This window comes from Callorhinus ursinus, unplaced genomic scaffold (assembly GCF_003265705.2).
Source record: "Callorhinus ursinus isolate GAN/ISIS: 27379988/994484 unplaced genomic scaffold, GSC_fseal_2.0 scaffold12, whole genome shotgun sequence".
NCBI classification, from domain to species: Eukaryota; Metazoa; Chordata; class Mammalia; order Carnivora; family Otariidae; genus Callorhinus; species Callorhinus ursinus.
The window spans coordinates 85,086,323-85,110,008 of NW_027397074.1; the positions used below are offsets into that span (position 1 = coordinate 85,086,323).

Below are 23,686 nucleotides of genomic sequence, written 5' to 3' on the forward strand. Positions count from 1 at the left end.
GCATCCATCCATGCGTCCATCCATCCACCCATCCATCCGTCCATTGGGGCTTCCCGCTAGGCCTTTCCCTACCCTCTTCTCCCTGCCTGCTTTTTCTCTGCACCACAGACAGTTTTAGCATCTGTAAGAAACCACAGTAGGGGTGCATAGCATACCCCTGTTGGGGAAATAGAATTAAAAACAAAATCTCCAGCCAACTCAGAAAAGCTCCCCACAAAAGGAGGAGAAAAAGAGAAGTTTTTTTTTTTTTAATCGAATAAGCATGAAAGCAGAAAGAGATGCACATCACAGGCAATCCGCTAAGAGATTAGGAAACTGAAGGAGATCCCCCCCCCTTACACAGCCCAGCTGACGCAGCCTGCTGCACACGGTCTCCAGATAAAAGTGTAACTCGTCCTCAGCAAGAGGACTTCCCCAATGGCGCCGTTTGTCACCCAGAGTTATCCTAAATTCAGCTGGCCATTGGGGTGGCCACCTGTGTTTGCTAACTGCCTTTCTCCCAAGGAACAGGGCGTGTCTCCTATCTTTATGAAGGGGGTAGTTCTGCAGCCTGGAGCCGGGCACCCCCGGAAGTCAGGCCCCCACCCACCCTCCTGTGGGTCACCATCTCCCTTGGTGTTTACATTTCAAGGAGGTGGCTCCCAGGGCTTGGAGGGAGGTGCGGGGGGGGCGGGGGTTTGTAAAGCTCACAAGAGGCTTGTGTAACTTTTGGAAAGATTTACATGCCTCTCAAAGGGGCAGAGAGACATTCACAATGACAACTTTTCTTAAGTAAATGCTCTAAAAGAAAGGGCCAGAGTTTTTTTCCCCTTTTGCCCTAAGGAAAATGATTTCTTTTTTAAATTCATATTTGCCCTTATGCCCCTGCCCCCACCTCTCTTGGCAGGACCCAGGGGTTCCTGCCTGCCTACCCCCTCCCCCAGTGGCTGTTGGAAGGGGACCTGGCAGAGGGGAGGGGGGACTCCCTTGGGATGAGGTTTCTTGAGGGCCCAAGGTGGAGAGCAAGAGGAGATGGCTTTTTGTGAGGTGGCTGAGGTGAGGTGCCGGGAAGAAAGCCCTGGCCGGGACCTGGAGAAGCCCCTTTGTAGCAGCAGGGGGAGCAGGGCATCTGGGCTGTGTGGGGCAGGTGCCACAGATCCTCACTCGGGCCTTGGCAAGTGTGGGCGCAAGGCGGGTACAGGTGTGTGAAACAACCTTAGGAGAGGCCGCCCATGGCACTGTGTGCAGAAAATGAACCCCCCCCCCCCCCTGGTTGCCTTCCCGCCGGCCATCCGGTCAGGCCACACACCACCGGAAGTGCCCTCGGGCTTGGGGCTCTCTCCCAGGCCAGGCATTCAGCAGTGAGCACGGAAAAGTCCCGTCTTCTTGAAAGATGACGGTATATGCAGACAAGTAAATACCAGGTCAGGTGGCGAAAAGTGTCAAGGAGGAATGTGAAGTGGGGTTAGGGTTGTGATAGGGAAGGCTACTTGGAGGAGGGGGCATTGAGGCAGAGACTGAAAGGCGAGTGGCATGCAGGGATCTGGGGGAGAGCGCCCCACGTACAGGGGCAGCCAGTGGAGCTTGGGGCCCCCCAGCTGACCTGTCCCTGACAACGAGCCAGTCAGGACGTGCCCAAAACCTTGAGCATTAAAACAAGGAAAAAACATGAGCCCCAGATGGGTGAACTCTTTCACGGGTCCCCCCTCCCAGATGGCTTGGGTGTGATCTTGCATGCAGTAGGGACGGGAGGGGACTTTGAAGGAGAGGGGCCGATGAGGGTGTGTTCCAGGGTGACTCCACGACCACTCAGGTGGGTCTCCGGGCTTTGCTGAGTTTCCTGGGGTGGCATCTCTCACCCCCCACCCTGCTGATATTGAGCCCATGGGTGTGAGGCTCTGGTCTGGGAGTTAGAAGAGCTGGGGCCTCCCCCAGTGCCACGATTCAGCTGGTTCTGTGACTCGGGGCATGTCAGGGGCCCTCCCTGGCCTCAGTTTCCTCCTCATAAAATGGGATCATAAAATGGGAATAATGCCCGTTTTACCTGCCTAGCAGGTATGTGTGCAATTTTACAAAAGCCCTGCACTTATGACTGAGGTCAGGGACAGAGAAGCTCTTGAAAAAGAGGGAACACATTCTGTGAGGTGGCAGGAGGGCGGGGGGGGGGGGCCATTTGGTCCTTGTCCCACTGGCCAGCTCTCCTTCCTCTGCCCCCTTCTCACCCACAGACGGCAGGGCAAGCGCTGGTGCCCGGGAGCCTCCGCCGATGGAGTGTGGCCTGGCTGGCGTGAGCACAGGTAAGGGAGCGCAGGGACCCGTGGGAGCCCCCTGCGGCCTCCTCCGCCAGGCCCAGCTTCCCCGCCCTGGCCCCTGTCCTGCCCCTGTGTGTGAGGTGCTGCCCTCACTAGGAGCCTGTGGGCTGTAGAATTGCAGAGCGGGACCAGGAGGTGGAAGGTCACATCAAAGAAGGCAAAGAAGACCGACTTCGGGAGCTAAGAAAATGACAAAAGGCCACCCTTCCTCGCTAGGCAAGGGGACGCGCACACACCCGTGCAGAAAGCCGGGTCGGAGGGCGAGTGAGGCGTTTGCTAACTGCTGGTGGTCACGCTGATCTAACATTGAAAACCAGCGCTCTGGGTTAAGATGATCCCGGTTGGGATTTGATCAGAAAAGTGCCTTCGGTTTGGTCCATGAAAGCTTCCTGGGGTTGCTCAGAGTTCACGGGCTGCGGAGAGGAAAACAGGCAGGCAGTTTTGGTGTCTGCCAGGCAGGTGCTGCTGTGAGCGGAGAGTCCTGCGCTCTGGGCACAAGGCCCCCAAGCCCCCAGCATCCCTGGCCTCCTCACCACCCTGCTGCCCAATGGCTCTGGTCCTGGGGGAGGGGGCAGGGGCCGTCCCTGGGAACGCCGCCCCTTGGCTCAGTGACTCTGGTTTCTTTACCTCCCCTCCCCTCCAGGGCCTTGCCCCACAGGCCCCAGGGCCCCAGCCTTCCAGGATAATCATCACAGTGAACCTAAGATGGAGACAAAAATCAGGCAGTAGGGCAATGAAGGAATGAAGCTTCCAGCTCAGAGGGGGCGGGGTGTCTACACGGATACCGCACATCCTGGGGCTGGCTCCTGACGCAGACTTCAGGAGCACAGTCACCCCGCTTCCCAGGCCAGCTCCCCACCACTCCCATGTCACTTCGAAGGCTGGGAGCCCCCGGGGTGTGCATGTGTGAGACCATGAGAGATGCTGATGTTATCATAATTACGGTAAAACCGAGGACCGGTGGTTCCAGACGTTTTAGCAGAAGGAACCTTTTCCCAGGGAAACTTGCAAGTAACTCCTAGTTCGGGCATGAGAGATGTGTCGGCCAGGGCCCTCTCCCTCACCTCTGGCAGCTTCTGAGGTGCCCTGGGGTCTTAGGGAAGAGGTGGGAGAACACCAGCTTTGACCCTGGAGGTTGGAGGCACTGGGGGGTTGGGCACCTGCTGGCCAGGCTTAGGGAGGGAGGGACTCTTTCTGGATGGCCAAAGTTTTCAGTTAATTACGAGCTTACCTCTTTTTTTAAATTTTTTTTTCTATTTATTTTCTGTGTTTTTTTCTTATTGTGATGAAATATACACAATGTGAAATTTACCGTTTCAACCATGTTTAAGCATCCGAGCCCGTGGTATTAGGTACACTCACATGGTTGTGCAAGCACCACCATCTCCAGAACATTTTCATCGCCCCAGAAACTCTGTCCCCATTGAGCAATAGCTCCCCATTTAGCACCTTTGTATTTTATCTGAACCATTTAGAATTTTTTTTTTTTTTAAATTATCCTTTTTATGATGACAGAGGAGCTGAACCTTTGTTTTAGGACTCCTTCCACAGACAGGCCAGGGCCTGTTTTCTTTGTGTTAATACCTGAGCCCCGAGGGAAGGTGTGCCTGATGACCGAAGTCCCTGTGCACACACTTCAGAGGGGCCTATGCTCGCACAGCCCACTCACTTGTGTCTGCTCTGGGCCTGAAAGCAGCGGACAGGAATGTTCTCTGGGCTTCCAGGCCAGGCCCATCTTTTTGGCCGGAGAGGGCTTGCCTCCCCAGCCATCAGCCGCCATGATAACATCAAGGCCGGGTTTAATCAGAGCAAGGCAGTGACTTCTGTGGGGCTCTGGGGCATTAATTGGGACCCCGTTACTTGGGGACAGCAATGCCCTGCTCACCTGAGTATATTTTGGATTCACTACCCGATCACCAATTTGGACACCTATCGCGTTAAATACTTCTGCTGGCCAACATTTCAGGACATCTAAAGAAATCCTCTTATAGTCACGTAAACTTATTACAGTCGGGTATTCAATTCCTGCCAGTGTGCAGCTTAAATCACCACTTTCATCTTCAAAGTATGACTCCTGCTAAAATGATTTCTCACAACCAAGCACCTGGGGAGGCCTTCCAGGGTCATGTTGCCGGGAGGGAAAGTGGCCCCTCACAGGTACTATCTGGGCCCCCACCCTCCCACCCCATCCCCACAGTCACCACATCTGCTTCCTTGTCCTCATGGTGGCCAGTGAGGCTGTGGAGGGGGGCCAGGCTCTTTGGCCCTGGAAACCCCAGATTCTTTTTTTCTTTTTTTTTTTTTTTTTAAAGATATACACTCGTTCTCCTCAGTAGTTTCTGGGTGCTAGAAACATCTGTGTGCAGGTTTCTGTGTAGACAGAAGTTTTCAGCTCCTTGGGGAAAATAACCAGGGGAGGGATTGCTTATCATGTGGAAAGAGTATGTTTTGTTTTGTCAGAAACTGCCAAACTGTTTTCCAAAGTGGCTGCATTGTGCAGCATCCCCAGCAGCAGAGAATGACGGTCCCTGTGTCTCCACATCCTCGCCAGCATCCGGTGTTGGCAGTGTTCTGGGTTTTGCCCATCCCCATGGGTGTGTGGTTGGTAGTATGTTAGCTTTCGATGTTGTATAAGCCAAATTCTTCCTTGCTCATTTTTAGAGTTTTCTGCATGGTTTGTGTACATCAGAAATTTTGTAATTCACTTAATTAGGGTTACACTGAATTTAAACATGGTTTTGGAGTGAAGAACTTCCTTCTCATCTAGGAATATGATGTATCTGTCCTTTTAGTTACATTTTCTTTATCCTTTCAGTAACATTTAATAGCTTCCTTGATATAAGTGTATGTATGTTAGATCTCATCCCAGTTATTTTATAGCTTTTATTGCCATTTTTAAAATTTATGAATTTTTATATGTTTTTGTGTCTGGCAAGCTTGCCGAAACTCTTTATTTGTCAGGGAGAGACAGAGGAAGCACAAGCAGGGGGAGTGGCAGGCAGAGGCAGAGGGAAAAGGCAGGCTCCCTGCTGAGCAAGGAGCCTGATGCGGGACTTGATCCCAGGACTTTGGGATCATGACCTGAGCCAAAGGCAGACGCTTAACCGACTCAGCCACTCAGGCATCCCGTGAAACTCTTTTTTTTGTTTTTTTTTTTTTAAGATTTATTTATTTTAGAGAGAGAGAGAGGGCAGGGGGGAGCAGCAGAGGGAGAGAGAGAATCCTGAAGCAGACTCCCGGCTGAGTATGGAGCCCGACACAGTGCTTGATCCCAGGACCCTGAGGTCACGACCTGAGCCAAAATCAAGAGTCCGCCGCTTAACCCACTGAGCCACCCAGGCACCACCCCGCTGAAACTCTTATTTCTAATATATTGTCAGTAGATTCTCTTGTACATTCTATATTAATAATTATCTGCAAATGATACGTCTCTTTTCCCTTCCAATATTTACATATATTTTTCTTTTCTCCCCCATGCTTTGGCTAGTTCCTCAAGGACAATGTTGAAGAGTGGCAGTGACCCTGAGCATCATCTTGTTCCTCACCTGAATGGGCTTCTAATCCCTTGCCTTTGGTTATAACATTTGCTGCAGTTTCTAGTACAGCTTCTTTGTCAGCCTAGGAAAGTTTCCTCATAGGCCTGGTTTGCTGAGAGCTTCCTTCCTCCTCCCTCCATCCCTTCTTCCTTCTCTCCCTCCAGAAATGATATTGGACTTGATCATATGACATTTTTACATGGATTGAGATTGTCAGGTTTTGCCTGTTTAGAAAGTCAGTGTCACGAACTATATTGAGCCATCTTTGCTTTCCCAGGGAAGATCCCAGCAAGGTCATGATATGTGGTTTTTTTTAATGCTGCTGAACTTGCTTTGCCAATGGTTTTGCTTGTTTGTTTTTGGTGTCTACTTTCAAATGCTAACCCTATAATTTCTTGCCTGCTCTGCCCTTGTCTTGTTGACACTGGATCATGCTAGCCTGTGGGCTCCCTATCCCCCTTGTCACTGTCAGCATTTATATAAGCTTTGGATAACCCTTCCCTTGAAATTTTAGTAGAAACTGTTTTTACAGTTAAGGGGCCTCTTTGCCATTTTTGAGGTAGAATGTTAGCTGTCTTTTCTGTCTCTTTTAGGACATGTTTGTTTGTTTTTTTTCTTTTTCCCCCCTCTTCTTGAGTTAGTTTTGTTAATTTATATGGTCTCACAGAATCATCCCTTTTATATAGATTTTTTTCAAATTGATACAACATTTCTGCCTTAGTATTTTAGGATTTTCAGAATCGTTTTTATATCTCTGTGTTCCCTTACCCTGTAGTTTCTGCTTTTATCTACTAATTCCTTCCTCCTACTTCCCTCGGGTTTATTTTGTTGTTTTTTAAATATCAGAACTTATTTAGAGTTTCTCTTTTTTTGTTGCCAACTCTTTTATTTCACCTACTTTTTACTAAATGTAAACTTTTTGTTGAAGTGTAACACAGAAAAGTGTACCGATCACAAGCTCTATACATTCTCTTATAAAGTGAACATGTGCATGAAACCAGCACCCAGATCGAGAGAGGGAACAATGGGGCCCCTGGGTGGCTCCGTCCATTAAGCTTCTGACTCTCGATTTCGGCTCAGGTCCTGATGTCAGGGTCATGAGAGCGAGCCCTGTGTCCAGCTCCATGGAGCCTGCTTAAGGTTCTCTCCCTCTCCCTCGGCCCCCACTCTCCCCTGCTTGGGCTCTCTTGCTTAAAACAAAAACAAAAACAAAACATTGCCAGGCCCCCTCAGGCCCCCTTTCCAGCCACAGCGCACCGTCCCTAGGTGGCACTTTTGCTGACTTCAAACTTGTAAGTTAGTTTTGCCAGCCTTTGACCTTCCTGTAAGTGGAATCCCACAGGCTGTATGTAGTGTCTGTAGCAGGCCTCTTCCATCGCGGTGTGGGTCCATGAGCGAGGGGGACAAGGCAGCCCTGAAGACCTGAGCTCGCTGTGTGTGTGTGTGGGGGGGGGACTCCTGAGACTGAAGTAGAGAGGGGCCTAGGAAGGGCAGGACAACACCTCTTCTGGGTGCCGAGACCTTTCCAGCCTCCTTTCTCGCTCTTGGTTTTGTTGAAGAAAGGGAAGTTGCCAAACAGCCAAGGTGGAAGAAGGTGAGGCGCTCTGGCCCCGTGGCTCCTGCCATGGACAGCCTGCCTGTGAAATGGAGCTTGGTCACCCCACTACTGGGGGACTGGGCATGCACTCACTTAGCGAGCTCCCAGCGCATGGGTCCTCTTAGCAAAAGAATGAGAAGCTTTGAAGCGTGGCCATTTTCTGCTTGCTTCCCTGGGTGGGAACCCAGATCTTCCTTGCCTCCTGGGGCCTCCGGGTGGAGAAGGCGGGGCAGTGGGTGTGGACTTGGAACTGCAGCGTCTCTTCCTTTCTTGTACTTTTCCTTCTGCACGTCCCAAGCTGCCCTTCTCTGACTGTGCTCGCTCCCTTCTCCCCTCCTGTCCTCTTGCGTGCTCTCTTCAGCATCCTTTCCTCCCGCCGCGTCTTCTGTGCTCCGCCCTCCCGGCACTTCCTTCCCGCCTGCCCACCGGGCAGTGAGTGACTCTCCCCGTCCTCTCTCTCCCTTTGCCTCTGGCAGGAGATGGGCTGGTGATGAAGATCAAGCCAGAGAAGCCAGAGTGGATGCTGCAGACGCTGGTGCCGCAGGCCGAGCTTTCCGAGAAGGATAAGGAAAACATCTTCCAGCAACATCGGAGCCTCCCGCCATGCCAGACCATGGGGAAGCCTCGGGCCTTGGGGGGACAGGAGGAGACGGGGGGTCCAAGGTGGGCCCCTCCCACTGAGCAGGCGGCGGGGCTGGCAGGCCGGGCTCTTTCTGCCGGCGAGGGTCACTTTGTGTGCCTGGACTGCGGGAAGAGGTTCAGCTGGTGGTCATCCTTGAAGATCCACCAGCGCACCCACACCGGGGAGAAGCCGTACCTGTGCGGCAAGTGCGGCAAGAGCTTCAGCCAGAAGCCCAACCTGGCGCGCCACCAGCGGCACCACACGGGCGAGCGGCCCTTCTGCTGCCCCGAGTGCGCGAGGCGCTTTAGCCAGAAGCAGCACCTGCTCAAGCACCAGAAGACCCACTCGCGGCCCGCCACCCACTCGTGCCCCGAGTGCGCGCGCTGCTTCCGCCACCAGGTGGGCCTCCGCATCCACCAGCGCGCGCACGCCCGGGACCGCCAGGGCGCCCGCGCCGGGCTGCAGGAGTTGCTGCGGGACGCCGCCGCCCGCCGGGGCTGTCGCCTGCGGCCCGGGCCGCCGCGGGGCCGCCCCGAGTGGGCTTGGCTGGGGCTCTGCCAGGGCTGGTGGCGCCAGGCGGGGGCCCGGGCCGCAGTCGCCGCCGCCGCCGCGGGGCCGGGTGAGCAGCGCCAGTTCATCTGCAACGAGTGCGGCAAGAGCTTCACGTGGTGGTCGTCCCTGAACATCCACCAGCGCATCCACACGGGCGAGCGGCCCTACCCGTGCCCCGAGTGCGGCCGCCGCTTCAGCCAGAAGCCCAACCTGACGCGGCACCGGCGCAACCACACGGGCGAGCGGCCCTACCTGTGCTCCGCGTGTGGCCGTGGCTTCAGCCAGAAGCAGCACCTGCTTAAGCACCAGCGTGTGCACCGGGGGGCCCTGGCGCCCACCTCCAGCGCCAAGGACCAGGCTCTTTAGTGCGCCCGGACCCAAGCAGACGCGTGGTGGGGGTGGGAGGGGATGTTTGGGGGGGGGGGGGTGCGCGGCCAGGAATGGTGGTTTTTACGACCCCTGGGGGTAGAACCCTGTGAAAGGGTGATTTCCTCAAGGCTCCGAAGGCTAGAGAACAGAATTCCAGAAGCATCCCAAAGGGGACAGTCGCAGGGTGGGCTGAGGGAGCAGGTAGGATGAGACAGATCTCACTCCAGAGCCTGGATGTGTCTGTTGGTGCCTCAGACGGGGGACCGCAGGCCTGAGGCCCCAGTGAGGGGGTGTCAGGGCTCTGGGAGAGGCTCCCCAGTGTGAAATGGCCCAGGGCTGGACTGATGAGCTGTAGCAGCAGCCTGTCACATGCAGGCTGCCGGATGGCCAGAGGCCAGTCTATTGGGGGAGTTTCAACAGACTCACTGATAGCAAGGATGGAAGCCAGCTGTGGTGGCTGAGGAGGGGCAAGCATGGTCCCAGTGCTAAGGCAGTGCCTGGCACTTAATGGCCATTCAGTGCATATCTTTGGAAGGAGTGAATGGTTCCCTGGTCCTTCTCAACCATGAGTGCCCCAAAGCACAAGGTGCTGTCGTGGTGGGCGGGACCTTAGGCCTGGTATGTGTGTGGTGGTCAGACCGGGGTATAAGAGGGGTGGTGGCAGCTGCGGTTTGGTAGCTTGGGGAGGGACCTGCAGCAGGAAAGAACCGCGTGTGCTGCCCCGACTTAGCAGCCCAGGGGTGCTCCCGATGGCTGTCATTGACTTGGGTCTTTATCAATGCCAGTGTTGCCGAAGAGAAAAATGAAGGATTGACTGTCTCAAGTGGTCTTGTCCTTTGTAAGCCTCCCTTTTGGAACTCTAAGTCTGTGTGTGCTCTGGGGTATCCATTTGCCCCCAGGACCAGGACGGGGACCTTTGGCCATGAGCCTAGCAATTCCCCATGTCAGGTTCTTGCTGGGGGTGGAGGGCAGTATTCTTTTGCCCTCTCCAAACCAATCTGGTATCTTCCCACATACCCTCCTCAACCTCTGCTCCCCAGAGGTCCCTTCCAAAGTAAGGTGCTGGGGCCCTGGCACTGACAGGAGGACCCAGGGCTCCAGTCTGGGCCTGTGGCCTTGGATGGTGTCCTCCCGTAGGAGGGGAGGGAATTGCAGAGAGAGAGCTGTAGGGTTGGGTGGCCGGGAGGTGGGAGGTAAAAGGGGGGACCTTGTCTGCCTGCGTCCCAGGGGCCTGCCAGCTTCTCTGAACTCAGGGAAATGCTGGATTTCACCTGGCTTCCGGTTGGTCCGTCACCACTTTCTCAGATTCTGTTGAATTTCTTTCATCTGGCAGGGGCTCTAATTGTAGCATCACAGAAAGACCTGGGGAGGTGATCCAGTGTGCCCAGGGAACACAGAGCCAGGAATATGGTCAGCGCTCAGCTGGGCCGCCCACTCCCTGGGCCAGGTCTTGCTTGCATCACAAACCCTGCTGTGTGAACTCTCCCACTGGGCGAGCTGTGCCTGGTGGTTGCCGCCCATGTGAGAGCTGGGCTTTCAGCCCAGCGGGGTTTTTCTAGGCCCTAGGTGCTCTCCTACCTTCCCGGAATGCCCGCCCCCTCATGCAACTCCTCTCCCAGCCTGCCCTGCTCAGGGAGGCCCAGTGCCCTGGATCTCAGCAAAACCTACTTTACACATGGACCATTTGCTTCTTCCACTTTGCCACTTAGCAAATCCTGAGACCCAGTCAAGCAAGCCCGCTTCCTCCAGGAAGGCATCCCAGAGTACCACTCCTGCGTTGGAAAGCTGCTGTCTGCAAGGCTGGACCTACCAGACCCTGGAGCCCCATGGAATCAGGCGCCTGAGGGGCAGTGCAGGCAGCCACTGAAGATCTCAGTCAGGTGGGACTTTCTGTACGATCCAAGGTGTCCTCATCCACACATGGCCTCTGTTTAATGATCAAGCCAATCCAACAGCTGTGTTGGTAGGACTTGGGGTTAATGAGGCCTAAGCACAGCTTTCTTACCCGTGCAAATTCATGAGATTTGTTCACTAACCCAAGGTGACTGATCCTCACAGATGGGTGCTTTGGGTCACGGGGGGAGGGGGAGGACAGGGCCACATCCATTAGAGCGAAGAATTGTTGAGATGTACACCCCATTGGCCAGATCAGGGGATGGCATTCACTGATTCACTAACAAGCTTACTGTGTGCCAGGCACTTGGGCGGCCATAACAAAGTACCACAGACTGGGGGCTGGAGCAACAGACGTTTATGTCTCAGTGTGGAGGCAGGGAGTCCAAGATCAAGGTGCTGGCAGATTCGGTTATTGGTGAGGGCCCACTTCCTGGCCTGCAGGTGACCACCACCTCCCTGTGTCCTCACATGGCAGGGGGAGGGGGGAGCGGGGAGCGTGCCCTCTGGTATCTCTTCTTGTAAGGACACTAATCTCATCAAGGAAGATCCCAGTCTCACAACCTCATCGAAACCTCATTACCCTGGAAAGGACCTAGCTCTGAATGCCATCACATTGTGGGGGGGGGGGGTTCAGGGCTTCAATATATGAATTTGGAGGGGGACACAATTCAGCCAATAGCAGCCATGGTCCCTATTCCTTAAGGAGTTCACGCACCTTCATGGGAAATCACTAATACACCGTAGCTCAGTCAGCTCTTGAATAAATTGTCCCAGCCCCAGCTCCCTGACAAAAACTTTCTTGTTCGCTATGTCATTTAGCCTCACCGTGAAGTCAGTGACCGTGGCAGGGCGGTGATACAGGGAAGGGGGACGCTGTGGTGAGAATGGCCCACCAGGTCATGTCACAAACCAAGGGCAGATCCCAGGCCTCCTGTTAGCCAAGCCCCTTCCACTGCCACCATTGCCGGCTTCTCCAAGGGTGGCCTGGCATTGCCGACTTCAGTTGTCATCCCCCTTCATTGTAAAATAATAAAACCAGGCCAGGGAATGCTTAGGAAGAGGCACGTCATAAAATCAGACAAGAAGGTCAGATCTATCTTAGTGGTTTACAATCCCACATACTCTAGAGTATGCTGAGATAAAAGGGTTTCACAGGCGAACAGGAAACAACCATAAGCAGATCAAGATCTGAAAGGACTTCTATCCCGTCCACTTCCAGGTAAGTGCAGGTCTGGGGTGGGGACCCACAGCCAAGCTTCTAACGGGCCAGCTGAGCTTGGTGGAGCTGCGGTTCCTGGAACTGCCTGCGTCATCCTGCGTTAGAAGCAGGCTGGGAGCTAAGAAAAATTGCCTAGGAACTGGGAAAATGGTGGTTCTTTGGCAAGCAACCTAAGCTTCGAGTCGGCCAGCCAGCTGGCAGCCTCCTCAGGAGGATTGGGCTTCCTGTTTGCCCAGCCCCAGCCCCGGGGAGCTGCCGGAGCGGGATGAGGCTGGGAGGCCAGTGGGCAGGTGCACGGACGGGGAGAGAGCGGGACCAGCAGGGACTTGGCAGACAGCACCTGGGAGGAGGGGGGGCGGTAGGGGTGCTTCTGAGACCTTTTCCTTTTATTCTTTAAGTAGTTTGGTTAAAAATATATATATAGCCTTGACCTTTTGATAAGAGGAGAAGAGTTGGGGCCAGAAACAGTATGTTCTCACATGTCACTGCTCCTACTGGATCATGGCAGAGAAGAAAATGAATGCCATCCTATAGGTTGTCCCTTGGGTTAAAAAGAGAGTGGTGCCTTCTAGGTTACTCAGATCTGGAGGGGGTGGGGCCCTAGACAGGCACTGTCCGGGTAGAAATTTCTGGAATGAGGAAAATGTTCTATAACTGGGCCATCCAATACCATAGCCACCAGCCACGTGCGGCTACTGAGTACTTAAAATGTGGCGTGTGAGGCTGAGGAACTGAATTTAAAATTTAATTTTAATTAGTTAACTAAGCCACGTGTGGCTCTTGGACAATATAGCTCTAGGAATAATGCTCCTATTAAGAAGTAGAAATGTTGTCTCTCTCCCTGCCACCACTCAAATCTAGAAAGAGCTTTCTCTTGTCGTTGGGAGCCATGGATGTAGCCAGACAGTTCTGGGGCTAAATTCTGGCTTTACCGTGTAGGCTGTGGAACCCTGTACAGGTCACCTCTGTAAAGCTTGTAGTACAGCGCCTGGCACAGCAAACACAATAAGTAGCAGTTACCATCATTATTTTAACAAGCCCCATGTGTGGCTACATGCACAGCATTTATACAAGTGCAAGTTTACTATGGAAAGAGAAGAACAGGGTTTTCCCCAAACAGACCTCCATCCCATAAGGAGGAAGTCTCCACCTGTATTAAATAGGCTAGCTGCATGTTTAAGAACTTGGCTGAATTGACCCTAGGTCACATCTTGGGTTTTAATGTCAAGGAAAGAGAACTTCGGAGCAGATGAGACCTTGCACCCACAGCCCCACATATCCAATGGGGCGTCTGCAGTGTCTCCCAGTCCTCGATGCCGGGGCTGTGGCTTTGCCTGCCATCTTCCCTCCGTGGCTCGCAGCTGTGGCTTACGGACGTGCGTTCATTCATTCATCAGAGATGGGCTGCGGGGCTATTAGATGCTGGGGGCACCTGGGATCCAGAGATGCCGAAAACAGCCCCTGCCTTTGGAGCTCACAACCTGGTGGGAAAACAAAGGTGTGCCAAATCCCAATTTGAAGTCAACACAAGATGCTTTGGAAGGGGATATGTAGTGATTGCTGTCCAATTCGAGGAAGTGGGAGGAGTGAATCAGGAGGGAAGTGGTGGCCCAGCTGAGCAGGAAAACCCTGGGGATGCAGCCTAAAGCAAGAGGAGTTGGAGGAAGGCCAGGCTGGGATCTGCAGGAGCAGCCTGGGGGTGGGGGGGGGCACACGGGGTGACTGTCCATCTAGCACGGCCCCGGCGAGTGGGACAGATGCAGTGCAGGGCCCTGGGCAGGGCTCCCTGAGCGGTCCACACCTCTGCCCACAAGGGGGCCACGCCTTGTGGAGTGGCGGTGAGCCTGCCATGCCTGCCACGGGCCCCGCCTGTATGAAGAAGAATGTCTCCTTTTGCAGAAGTTCTCCCCATCTCCATTCTGTGGTGTTCACCACAGCACATGAGAACCGTGGGCGGGGGATGGGGGAATGTGTGTGTGTGTGTGTGTGTGTGTGTGTGTGTGCATGTGGGGGGGGTGCATGTGTACGAAACCAGAGAGATGAAGTGACTCAGCAGAACTCATTCATTGGCAGAGCAGAGAACGGAGGCCTCTGGGAGCCCCGGGCCCTGGGCATCGCTCACTGAGACGGGGTGGGTTTTAGGGGGTGTCACCTCCTTCCCACGCCTGTTCCCCCAGCTGTGTGCCTTGCCACTTTGGCACAGCTTACTTAGAAAATGCTGCTAAAAATATGGGTGACATCCTCGGGTACATTGTTGGTTTTGCTTTTGGAAAACCTGGTCATTGCCTAAGTGTCCCCGTTTCTCCTATAGCCTGTAGAAGGGATGGAGGCCCGTAGCTCTGGCAGCTGACAACTTTTGCAACAGGAGCTGGACAGGTGGGAGGTGTGGCTGTCCCGTGAGCAAAGCTCCAGCCCCTGGCCATCAGTGGTTAAGGGGGTCCTTTTGGCAATGTCACGGGAACATCTGTCCTGATGGATTCATTTCTTTTGGTTTCCCAGAATTCCCTCCCTGGTGCCTCTATTTTAAGTGCCAGTGTCCTTGGGATGTCTAGCTCAGGAAGCCCCACTTAGCTCAATGTGCTGCTATGGGAGCAGCATGGATGGGGTGGGGTGGGGGGTGGGTCCTGGAGAGGCTGAGAGGGCCAGGGGTGGACCTGCTGGGGTGGACTGGTCCACAGAGTGGGATGTGATAGCAGGCAGGGCTGATCTTCAGGTCTGGTGTTGAGACTTAAGAGATTGAGTGTATTTTCAGGTGGGCACCGCCCAGGAGGGCACACTGAACAACACCTGCCGGGTGACGGGAGCCGCCTCATGGGGCCAGGAGGCTTGCGGCTCCCAGGGCCCCTCGTCAGGGATGGCGCCACCCCAGCAGCCACATCCACCATCTGTTGTAAGGAGCTCTGCCTGGGCCCACCTGGCAGCTACCAGGGGCCACAGAGAAAAAGGCTACTTGATATTCCTCTAGCACTTTTCACTTAAAAAAAAAAAAATCACTTTCCCTTTTGGCCTCAGTTTCTTTATCTATGAAGTGTAAATTCTGAGGCACTTTTTTACCCTGGACAAGATTATTTCCAGTCCTGATCATTGCACCCTGTTTCTGTTGGGGGTCTAGGGACCAGAATGGTGTCGGGGAGAGTGCGCCGGCTGGTGGGCCTGCCTTCCCATCTGGCTTCAGCCACTTAGGGCTGCGGGTCTCCGGGGAAGCTGCTCCGTTTCAATTTTATTTTATTTTCCCATCTATAAAATAGGATAATGATACCTGAACAACCTTGATGGCACACGGTTATTGGAAGGCTCCCACGAGATAACATATGCGAAAAAGCTTTGTAAAAAGACGAGTAATGTATAGGTAAGGGGTATTATTATTGAAGGACAGTTGAAAAGCTGGAATTCAGCCCAGCCCTGTCCACGGGGGTGCGATAGGTGTTAAAGGTAACTCTTTTATGGGCTATCTTTTATGGGATAGCTCTGGCTTGACCGGAATGGGTCCAGTTCGGAAGAGGCGGGGACAGTTGGGCTGTCACTTCCTCCATGTCCCCTGCCGTCCTGGGGGCATAAACCGAGCCACGGGGGGGGGGTGGTGGGGGACGGAGGCTTTGGCAACAGGGGTTAGCTCGGGCAGCTCTGATTCTGCCCCTTCGATGGCCGTCTCGCACCCATGACACCCCGCTCGGAGAGGCTCCGCAGCAGGGGAACCCTGCCTTCCCCCGCTGCTCTCTCTCGCAAGGAAAGTCTTAGGCCGCCTGCGCCCCCACACCCTGCTTCCGGGGCTCTGGGGGCAGTCCGTGGGCCTGGTCAGGGTAGCGCGGCTTTAGGATGAGGGAGGTGAGGAAGAGGCTCTAACTGCCGGCTGGGGGCCTTGGACGATCCTGAAAGGGGAATGGCTGAGGCCGGGGGCCGGGGAACTTGGGGTGTCCCGCCCGGCGGGGCGTTCTGCTCGCGAACCGGCTCCCGCCCGGTTCCCTCGCCTGCCCGGGCGCGCGCAGCGCCCGCAGCCCTCCGTTTTCCGCCGGCCAGGTCGTCGGCGAGTTAGACCTCCCAGCCTCACGGGGCTGCTGTGTGACTGCGGCGCTGCGGCGGAGACAGAGGGGCTCGGGAGGCGGCGCCACGTGAGTCCCGGGCTGCCGGGGCTGGGGCCGCGGCGGGAGATTACCGTATTTATCGAGGCCGGTTCCGGACCCTTGGGGGCGGGTCACTGCGGGCGCGCTACCGTATTTGCCGGGAGCCGCGCAGACCCTTTCCCGGAGCGGGGAGCGCCGCGGCTTAATTACGTATTTATCCAGGGTTGCGCGGTCCTCCCGGGGGTGCTGCGGCAGCTGGGGGTGGGTTGCATCCGCGCCCCGAGGGAGCCGGGGCTTGCAGCCGGGTGGGGTGGGTTGCGGCAGCAGGGTAGGAGGCCTACGTATTTTCGTGGGGGCGAGGTTGCGGCGCAGAGTTTACCATATTTCTCCAGGGTCGCTCCGGCCGCGGGAGTTTGCACGGTTGTGTGCGGAGGTTGGGTGGGTGGGGTCAGATGTTTTGATTCATGAAGCTATTTCATAAAAACAGCGGTGCGGGAGGCTGGCCGTCTTTATGGGGGCGAGGGAGAAGGGGCGCGGGAGGCGCTGCGGGAGAGCTACCGTATTTGCGCTGGGCAGCGCAGGCTCTAGAGGAAAGAGCCACTGCTGGAGACCGGAGGAACAGGGGCGCAGCCTGGGCTGTGAGTGCGGGAGGGGATGGAGGAACTTGGGGGAGAAGAGGGGGCCGTTGCTTTAGACCTTCTCCGTAGTCGGGGCCTTAGTCAGGGATATAGCTGGGGAGAGCGGGGAGGCCGCCCAGAGACAAGGCCAGGCTGAGATTGGCCAAGGGACGGTGATGGTCTGTCTTTGCAAATGTCAATGCAGCTGGCTGGGGAAAGCCTCGTGGGTGGGGTCTATTGCAAGTAGTACATGCCCCTTCTCCAGGGTGGCTGTGTGTCCCACCCTGGCCCGAGGGGAGGGGGGGGGAGACAAAAAGGGGTATCTCGGAGATCCCACTCTGCAGATAGGTCGACTGAGGTTGTAGTAAGCACTGCATGGAGGTCTAGGTCCCTGATGGGGATGGAGGACTGCAGGGGAGTGCCCCCTCAGCCTACTCTGGAGCAGGCCCCAGTGCTCTGCCCCAGCAGGAGCCCTAGGTTTTTTGGGGGGCAAGGAGGTGGGGGCAGCAGACAGTGCTCTCCAGGAGCAGTGGTGCTTTGTGTGTCTCTAACTCTGGTGGTCAGGATAGTGGTGGTGGTCTTGTGTGTGTGTGTGTGTGTGTGTGTGTGTGTGTGTGTGTGTGTGTATTTTGAGGGGAGTTTAGTTGATGAGCAGCTGGTACACTGAGAAGAGCTTTTGCCAGTGAGTCAGGAAACTTAGGGCCTAGTCCTGGCTCACCTTGTGTGACCTTGGGCAAGAAAGCTGACCTCAGTTACCCCATCTATAAAGCAGGGCTCAGTAAGGCCTGCTCCTTCCCCGGGGTTGCTGTGAGGACAATGGGAAACAATTTAAGAGGAACGCAGTGCCCTGGAGAAGAGGATCCTCAGCAGAACCAGCATGAATGGGATGGAGCTGAACTTGGGGCTGTTTGTGGAGCATTGGGCCAGGCTTTGGTATCTTGGGGATGCCAAGAGGAATCGAGCTGAGACCAGCTCCTGGGAGCTCACACTCCCTTTCAGGGATCTGCAAGCCTTTTACAGGCATGCCTCATTCTGATAAACAAAGAGCTGCTGCTTTAATGTTTAATTGAGATTACTTTCAAGTGTACAGGGTTTTGTTTTTGTTTTTTCTTTTAAGCTTTTCAAAAATATCTGTGAACCACCAGGTGACCCCACCCTTCCCTCCAGATTGGGGATGCACCCCCCCTCCTTGAGATTCTAGTTGGAGAGAGAAGACCTATCCAGGGGCAGGCTAACTTAAATACTAGAAGCCCCTGAATATTACCTATCGTCATTTATTCAGTGCTTTGTGTGGCAGGCACAGTGCTTGGTGTTGGGAAGAGAAGAAGGAGATAGCTCTGTCCTTAAGGCAGGCACAGGGCCAGGAGACTGGGGTGGCGTGACTGACCTGCCATGTGATGACCGAGGGTCATAGGGTTGGGCCATAGGGCTCAGGAGGGGCTGGAGGGTTCAGGGAAGGCTTTTGGGAGGAGGCAGCACTTGAGAAAGGCCTCAAGGAGCCGCAGGCTGTGATTAAGGGGTAGAGGAGAAAGAAGGGCATTCCAGCAGGGAAACACTGGCTTGAACAAGACTGTAGAGGGGCAGATGCTGAAGCTGTGGGGAGCCAGGGCAATGTCCTCCCTGAGGTTGGGGGCTGGTTGATCCTTGGATGCCCCCCTCCCCCACTTCTGACTCCTCTCTCTGCTTCTGCCTCCCCAGGGGCTGGTGACTGCGGCTGGAAGTGCCCATGACAGAGCTGGCGTCCCCGGGGGGCGGGTCCCCTGCGGGGGACGGGGAGGAGGGTCTGGGGGACGAGCGAGGCCTGGTCATCCACCACCCCGCGGAGGAGCAGCCTCACCGCTGCCCACTGTGCGGCCAGACCTTCTCGCAGCAGCCCAGCCTCGTGCGGCACCAGAAGGCGCACGCTGGGGTGGGCCGCGCGGCCGCCTTCGTGTGCCCCGAGTGCGGCAAGGCCTTCAGCGTCAAGCACAACCTCGAGGTGCACCAGCGCACCCACACCGGCGAGCGGCCCTTCGCCTGCCCGGAGTGCGGGCGCTGCTTCAGCCTCAAGCAGAACCTGCTCACGCACCAGCGCATCCACAGTGGCGAGAAGCCGCACCAGTGCGCGCAGTGCGGCCGCTGCTTCCGCGAGCCGCGCTTCCTGCTCAACCACCAGCGCACCCACGCGCGCATGCCCGCGCCACACCCGCGCCGCCCCGGCGTGTTCGGGGAGCGGCGGCCCTACTTCTGTGCCCGCTGCGGCAAGAGCTTCGCGCGCGAGGGCTCGCTCAAGGCCCACCAGCGCAGCCACGGCCACGGGCCCGAGGGCCAGGCGGCCCATTTAGGCCGCGTGCTCTGATGCGCCCCAGGCCTGCTGCCGCCCGTCCCCCGCCCCGGGCCCGCGTCCATGACTCCCGGAGATGGCGCTGCCCTGCGGCCCCCGTTCTGGATGCGATCCCTGGAGACGGGGAGGGCTGGCTTGGGGTCTTGAAGGAGTGGGCCACTGCCTGGCTTGGGACGCCTCCTTCCGTGTCTCCACCCTCTGGCTGGCAGCGCACAGCTGTTCTGGGCCCCTGCATTGGTTTTGCTCCTCAGGCTCACCCGGCCTAGAGTAGGTGAGACCCAAGGGCCAGCCGGAGCCCCTCTCGGCCGCCTGGGCAGGAGTTGGCGGGGGTGGGGGGGTGGCGGGGGGAACAGGCAGGGGAGGAGGGGTGCACTGAGCTCTGAGTCTATGACTAGCTTCTTACTAGATCTTCCTTCCCAGAATGTCAGAGTTGAAAGCCACCTGGAGAGGGCCACTCTCCGCAATGCCCAGGCTGCCCTCAGCCCCCAGGCCGTCCTGGCTCTAACACTTCTTGTGTATTTGAGAAGTCATTTCACTTCATGACTCAGTCTCTTCATCTGTGAATTGCATTTAACAATAGACTTCTCCCTGGGATATTGTGAGGATTGTAGTTAAACATTACCAGATAAGAGAGGGTGACCTCACTGGTCCAGAAACATCTATTGAGCACCCCGGTGTGTCATGCCCAGTGCTGTGCTCTTGGGAGGTGGTACAGACACAAAACGTTGGGAGGGGGGACACTTGGTACCTACACAGGGGATGCAGGCTATCCTGAGGGACGGACTAGAAAGTGCGCTGGGAGGTGGGGGTAGGGGGTTGGTGTCTCCAAGGCAGTCTGATGGCTTGAACTGGGTTCTGGGGATGAATAGAAGTGCTCCAGGGAGAGGGAAGGTGGAAGGTCTCTGAGGCAGGAGTTAGATAGAGAAGGCTCATATTTGTCCTACAAAAGACTTTGTGGCCAGGTAGAGAGGATACCAAGATGTTTAATGAGGAGAGCACGGCGATCTCAGACACGCAGCTCAAGGAGAAATGGGAGCACCGTGAGGACAGGTCAGAGTGGGGTGAGCAGGAAACTCAAGGGTTGTGGGGTCGTCTGGGCGAGAGAAGATGAGACCCCTAGCTAAGGGGCTTGACCAAGGGGAGAGCCGGGACTGGCCCCCAGGCCCCTGATTCCAAGTTGGTGCTCCAGAGCACGGGCTTCTTCAGCCGCTTAGCAGATGAAGAAACTGAGGCTCACCCAAGCCTGCTCCAAATCTCACTTAGTACTTAGTGGTAAAACAGTACAAGCCTGGCCCCCAAGACCCTGTATCTCTACCACACCGCCTGTGAGGGAGGCTCTTACTGGTGGGAACATGGAGTGTCAAGGATGTGGGAATGTGACTGGAGACCAGGTGGTAGGATCCTGGGCAGGGCTGCCCCTGGGTGGTGTGGGGGCCTGGGGGGGGAGCATGACATCCACAGTAGTGGATTGGGAGGAAGGGAGTTGGGGTCTTGGAAGGGACCTGCACTCACAGAGCCCTTGCTCTGTGCCCAGCCTGTGCCACCACCTTGCTGGGTGCTGGAGACCTGTCCCCACCCTCTGCCCTTCCTTAGAGCTTTGGGGCTCCTTGGGGGTCAGTGGCCCTCTGCTTGCCACTAGGTGGCTGCAGCAATGTGGCCGCTACGCTGTGGACGAGTACTCAGTGGCAGAGATGATGAGATTAATTGGGCCCCGGGACATCTGGAACTTGAATGCCCTGAGTTCAAGTTGTCTCAGTGGTAAATGGGATCGATAGCCCTGGAGTACCTGGTAGGGGGCTAAGAAGACTGGCTCGGAGCTCCGGACAAGTGCAGGGTGGCCCAGATGACCGCTCCCGCCTAGCCGCTGGGAGGGCGGGTGTGACGGGGGGCTGGGCAGGGCCATGTCAGAGCCCCGGACCTGACCCTGGTCTCTTTGTCTCCATGAACAGATGTGGAGTGGGCAGGCCCTCTGGGCGGTGTGTCAGGCACATCTGGGCACAGAGCCTAGGAATGGGGCCCTGTGGGGGCCTGCCCACTGGCATGAGGATACATCCCCTAAGAAGACCTACCTCGGGAGGTGCCCTGCAGAGGGGACCTGTGCAGCCTGGAACTGGAGGTGGGTTCTGTGCCCCTGGTGGAAGAACTCCCCAGACCCGGTGGGAGTGACAGCTGGAGAAGAGCTCGTCCTGGCTGCCCGGCCACAGTCCACTCTCCTGTGGCCGCAGGGACAGTGCCTGTGTGGAGAGCCGGCTTCTCTGCACCTGCATGGCCCACCGGAGACAGGGAGTAACTGGCCCTAAGAGAACACAGCGAGTCGGTGCCAGACCTGGCTCTAGAGGCAAAGCTTTGCCCCAGGGGTGACCCATACCTGCAGCAGGCTTCACTCTCAGAGCGATGGTTCTTAATGTTTGGGGGGCATGAAGCCCTTTGAAAATCTCACAGACGTTATGAACCTTCTCGCCAGGAAAACACGCATACTCATGTAGACATGAGAATCTACAAGCCAGTTCAGAGGCCCCGGACCTAAGCCGTCACTCCTTCCTCACCTGGCATAGAGCCTGGGCCACCGTACAAGTAGCATTTCTCCCTCCTCCAGCTGAACTTCCTTCCCTCATTCAGGAACAAAGGATTCTGAGGAGGGGACCCTTCCAGTCACTCTCTTCCCCTGGGCCTGACAGTGCATCAGGCTTCTGGGACCTTTCCTCCCTTCCGCGGACATTGCTGGAGGCTCCCTGGGCTGGGTTTGCTCTTCTCTGATTCGGGGCTGCTTTGCTCTGGCTACCTGGCTGCTGGTTTTCGCCACGCAGCCTGGACTCCGATTTCACCGTGGAGGTGGAGAGGAAAGCTGGACCTTCTGTGGATGTGGGGTGAGCACGAGCCTGGGCCCAGTCTACCTGGGGGAGGGATCCTGCTTCCAGCAGCCAAGTGCAGCAGGGCTGTCTCCTGCCAGACCAGGGTTCAGCTGCAGCCGGGCATGGTGTGGGGAAGGCTGGGGAGGAAGACCGAGCCTCTCTCCTGGGGCCTGCCAGTGTAACGTGCGTGGACAGTGGGAGCAGGTTGGCCTGGGGCTCACTGGCCTCCTCAGAATGAACCACTCAACCTGAAAAGGTGTGGCCGGGTAGGGCTGGGATGGGTTTTTGATGACAACCCAGGCGTCATGTTGCAGGTTATATTTAGTGAAACCCTTGGGGGTGGGGAGAGGCCTATAGACATGGGATTTAGATCATAGCCCAGCAATGTGAGTCGTGGGGGGCACAGTGGAGTTTGTTTAGGTGGGAGGTCCCAGGGCCAAGCCGGGGTTTGGTTAGGGTTGTCGGGAGGCCTCCCTGGCTCCCAGCCCGGGACCTTGCTGGGCTTGTCTCCCATGCGGTTTGGTGCAGAGGTTCTTGTGGGCCATCTGCCATCTGCCTCGTCCTGGAATACCAAACCACTCTGGAGGAGCTCAGAGGAAGAGGAACAATCTGCACTCTAGAAGCTTTCACGTGCTCTGATCCTTGGCCCGCCTGGACGGAGCCTCACAGATGGCACCCCTTCTCCGTGGTTGTCCTCTCCTCTCCTCCCTTCCCTGTAACTGTGTGGCCCACAGCCGCTGTTGCCTTCTCCGTCTTCCCTGGAATTGCTCCAAAATGTGGGCCTCCCCTGCCCTGCTGAGCTCTCTTCTCTGCCAGGCCCTCCATCCTTGTCCCCCGAACAGTCCCTGTGTGACCACGCCACCTCACCCTCGGGGAGCACGTGCAGCCTCGTACTCGGGTTTTCTGTGCACGTGTGCATGTGTGTGCTGAATCTCCAGCTAGACTGTGAGCTCCCTGAGGGCAGGGGACGTGCCATGTCTTCTTGAACCCAAACAGGGTCCAGCACGGGGCTGGGCTCATAACACTCAGGAAATACTTGTCGAATAGCTGATGGGTCAAGTGCTGGGGGCTGTGGGGTGACTGGTGGTGAGGAGGAGAGGGCCCGTGAGTTCACACGTGGGTGCATTTGCCTGGGCCATGAGCTGGCTCGCCTGGGGCGGTAATGGCTGTAGGAGCCCTTAGGCAGTGGGACAAGAGGGACCCCCCCCCATGGCTACGCAGGAGTGCGCGGGAATGGTGTCCAGGCTGGATATTTCCGTTGGTCACTAAGACCTGCCGGGGCCGACCAGGTGGAATAAATATTCTCTTGACATCAGCGGGAGTGAGCTGTGGTCATTTGGGGCTCAGCCGGGAGCAGGGCGGTGGCTTCTAGTTCTGCCTCCATCCTATCTCGAGGAGTTATGTTCCGTGGTTGCCAAAGCCTTTGGAAAACATAGCTCAGAAGGCACAGCCTCGCAACGATGAATAGCTTAGCCACCCCCACCCCCACCCCACCCCCGGTCTAGGTAACGACTACCGTTTGGATTTGGGTAATGGATACTGGGGCCCCTTCAAGTAGCTTCAGCTGCTTGCTCAGCCGAGAGTGAGGCCAGATCTGCTGAGAAGCTGCGTGGTGATGATCGCCATCACCCGTTGAGAGGTGAGCTGCTTGGGGGTGCTCCAGCTGAAGACCCTCCGTGCTCCAGTGCCACCCCCCCTCCCCCGGGGGCTTGGCCAGCCGTGTGTCCCTCCCGAGCTTCATCACCCTATCC

General features: G+C 56.3%; 2 protein-coding genes and 1 long non-coding RNA gene across 11 annotated transcripts in view; 2 read left to right on the forward strand and 1 right to left on the reverse strand.

The window, feature by feature from the left end:
- Positions 1 to 9,790, forward strand: part of ZNF775 (zinc finger protein 775) — an 18,273-nt gene extending 8,483 nt beyond the window's left edge. For 3 of the 4 annotated variants that reach the window (XM_025854751.2, XM_073899384.1, XM_073899385.1), the window contains exons 2-3: positions 2,208 to 2,276; positions 7,901 to 9,790. In XM_025854751.2, coding sequence (XP_025710536.2) covers positions 2,208 to 2,276; positions 7,901 to 8,964 — 1,133 coding nt within the window. In that variant the 3' untranslated portion in view covers positions 8,965 to 9,790. The remainder of the gene's footprint in view (positions 1 to 2,207; positions 2,277 to 7,900) is intronic. The other variant, XM_073899386.1, reaches the window with a different exon arrangement.
- LOC141373931 (uncharacterized) lies at positions 2,618 to 10,298 on the reverse strand. Its single transcript, XR_012380397.1, has 2 exons — positions 10,239 to 10,298; positions 2,618 to 2,704 (listed from the first exon to the last, which is right to left on the reverse strand). It is a non-coding gene; the product is annotated as an uncharacterized lncRNA (long non-coding RNA).
- Positions 10,299 to 10,648: 350 nt separating this feature from the next.
- LOC141373930 (uncharacterized) lies at positions 10,649 to 23,250 on the forward strand. Of its 6 annotated transcripts, none has more exons than XM_073899392.1 (3): positions 10,649 to 10,847; positions 18,459 to 19,354; positions 19,504 to 23,250. In XM_073899392.1, the coding sequence occupies exon 2, from the start codon at positions 18,487 to 18,489 to the stop codon at positions 19,096 to 19,098; it is 612 nt and encodes a 203-aa protein (XP_073755493.1). In that variant the 5' UTR covers positions 10,649 to 10,847; positions 18,459 to 18,486; the 3' UTR covers positions 19,099 to 19,354; positions 19,504 to 23,250. The 6 variants fall into 6 exon arrangements, with proteins under 6 accessions (XP_073755493.1, XP_073755488.1, XP_073755492.1 ...); XM_073899387.1 differs by having other exon boundaries at positions 21,033 to 23,250; XM_073899391.1 differs by lacking the exon at positions 10,649 to 10,847 and adding an exon at positions 15,519 to 15,907 and having other exon boundaries at positions 21,033 to 23,250.
- The last annotated feature ends 436 nt before the right edge of the window (positions 23,251 to 23,686 follow it).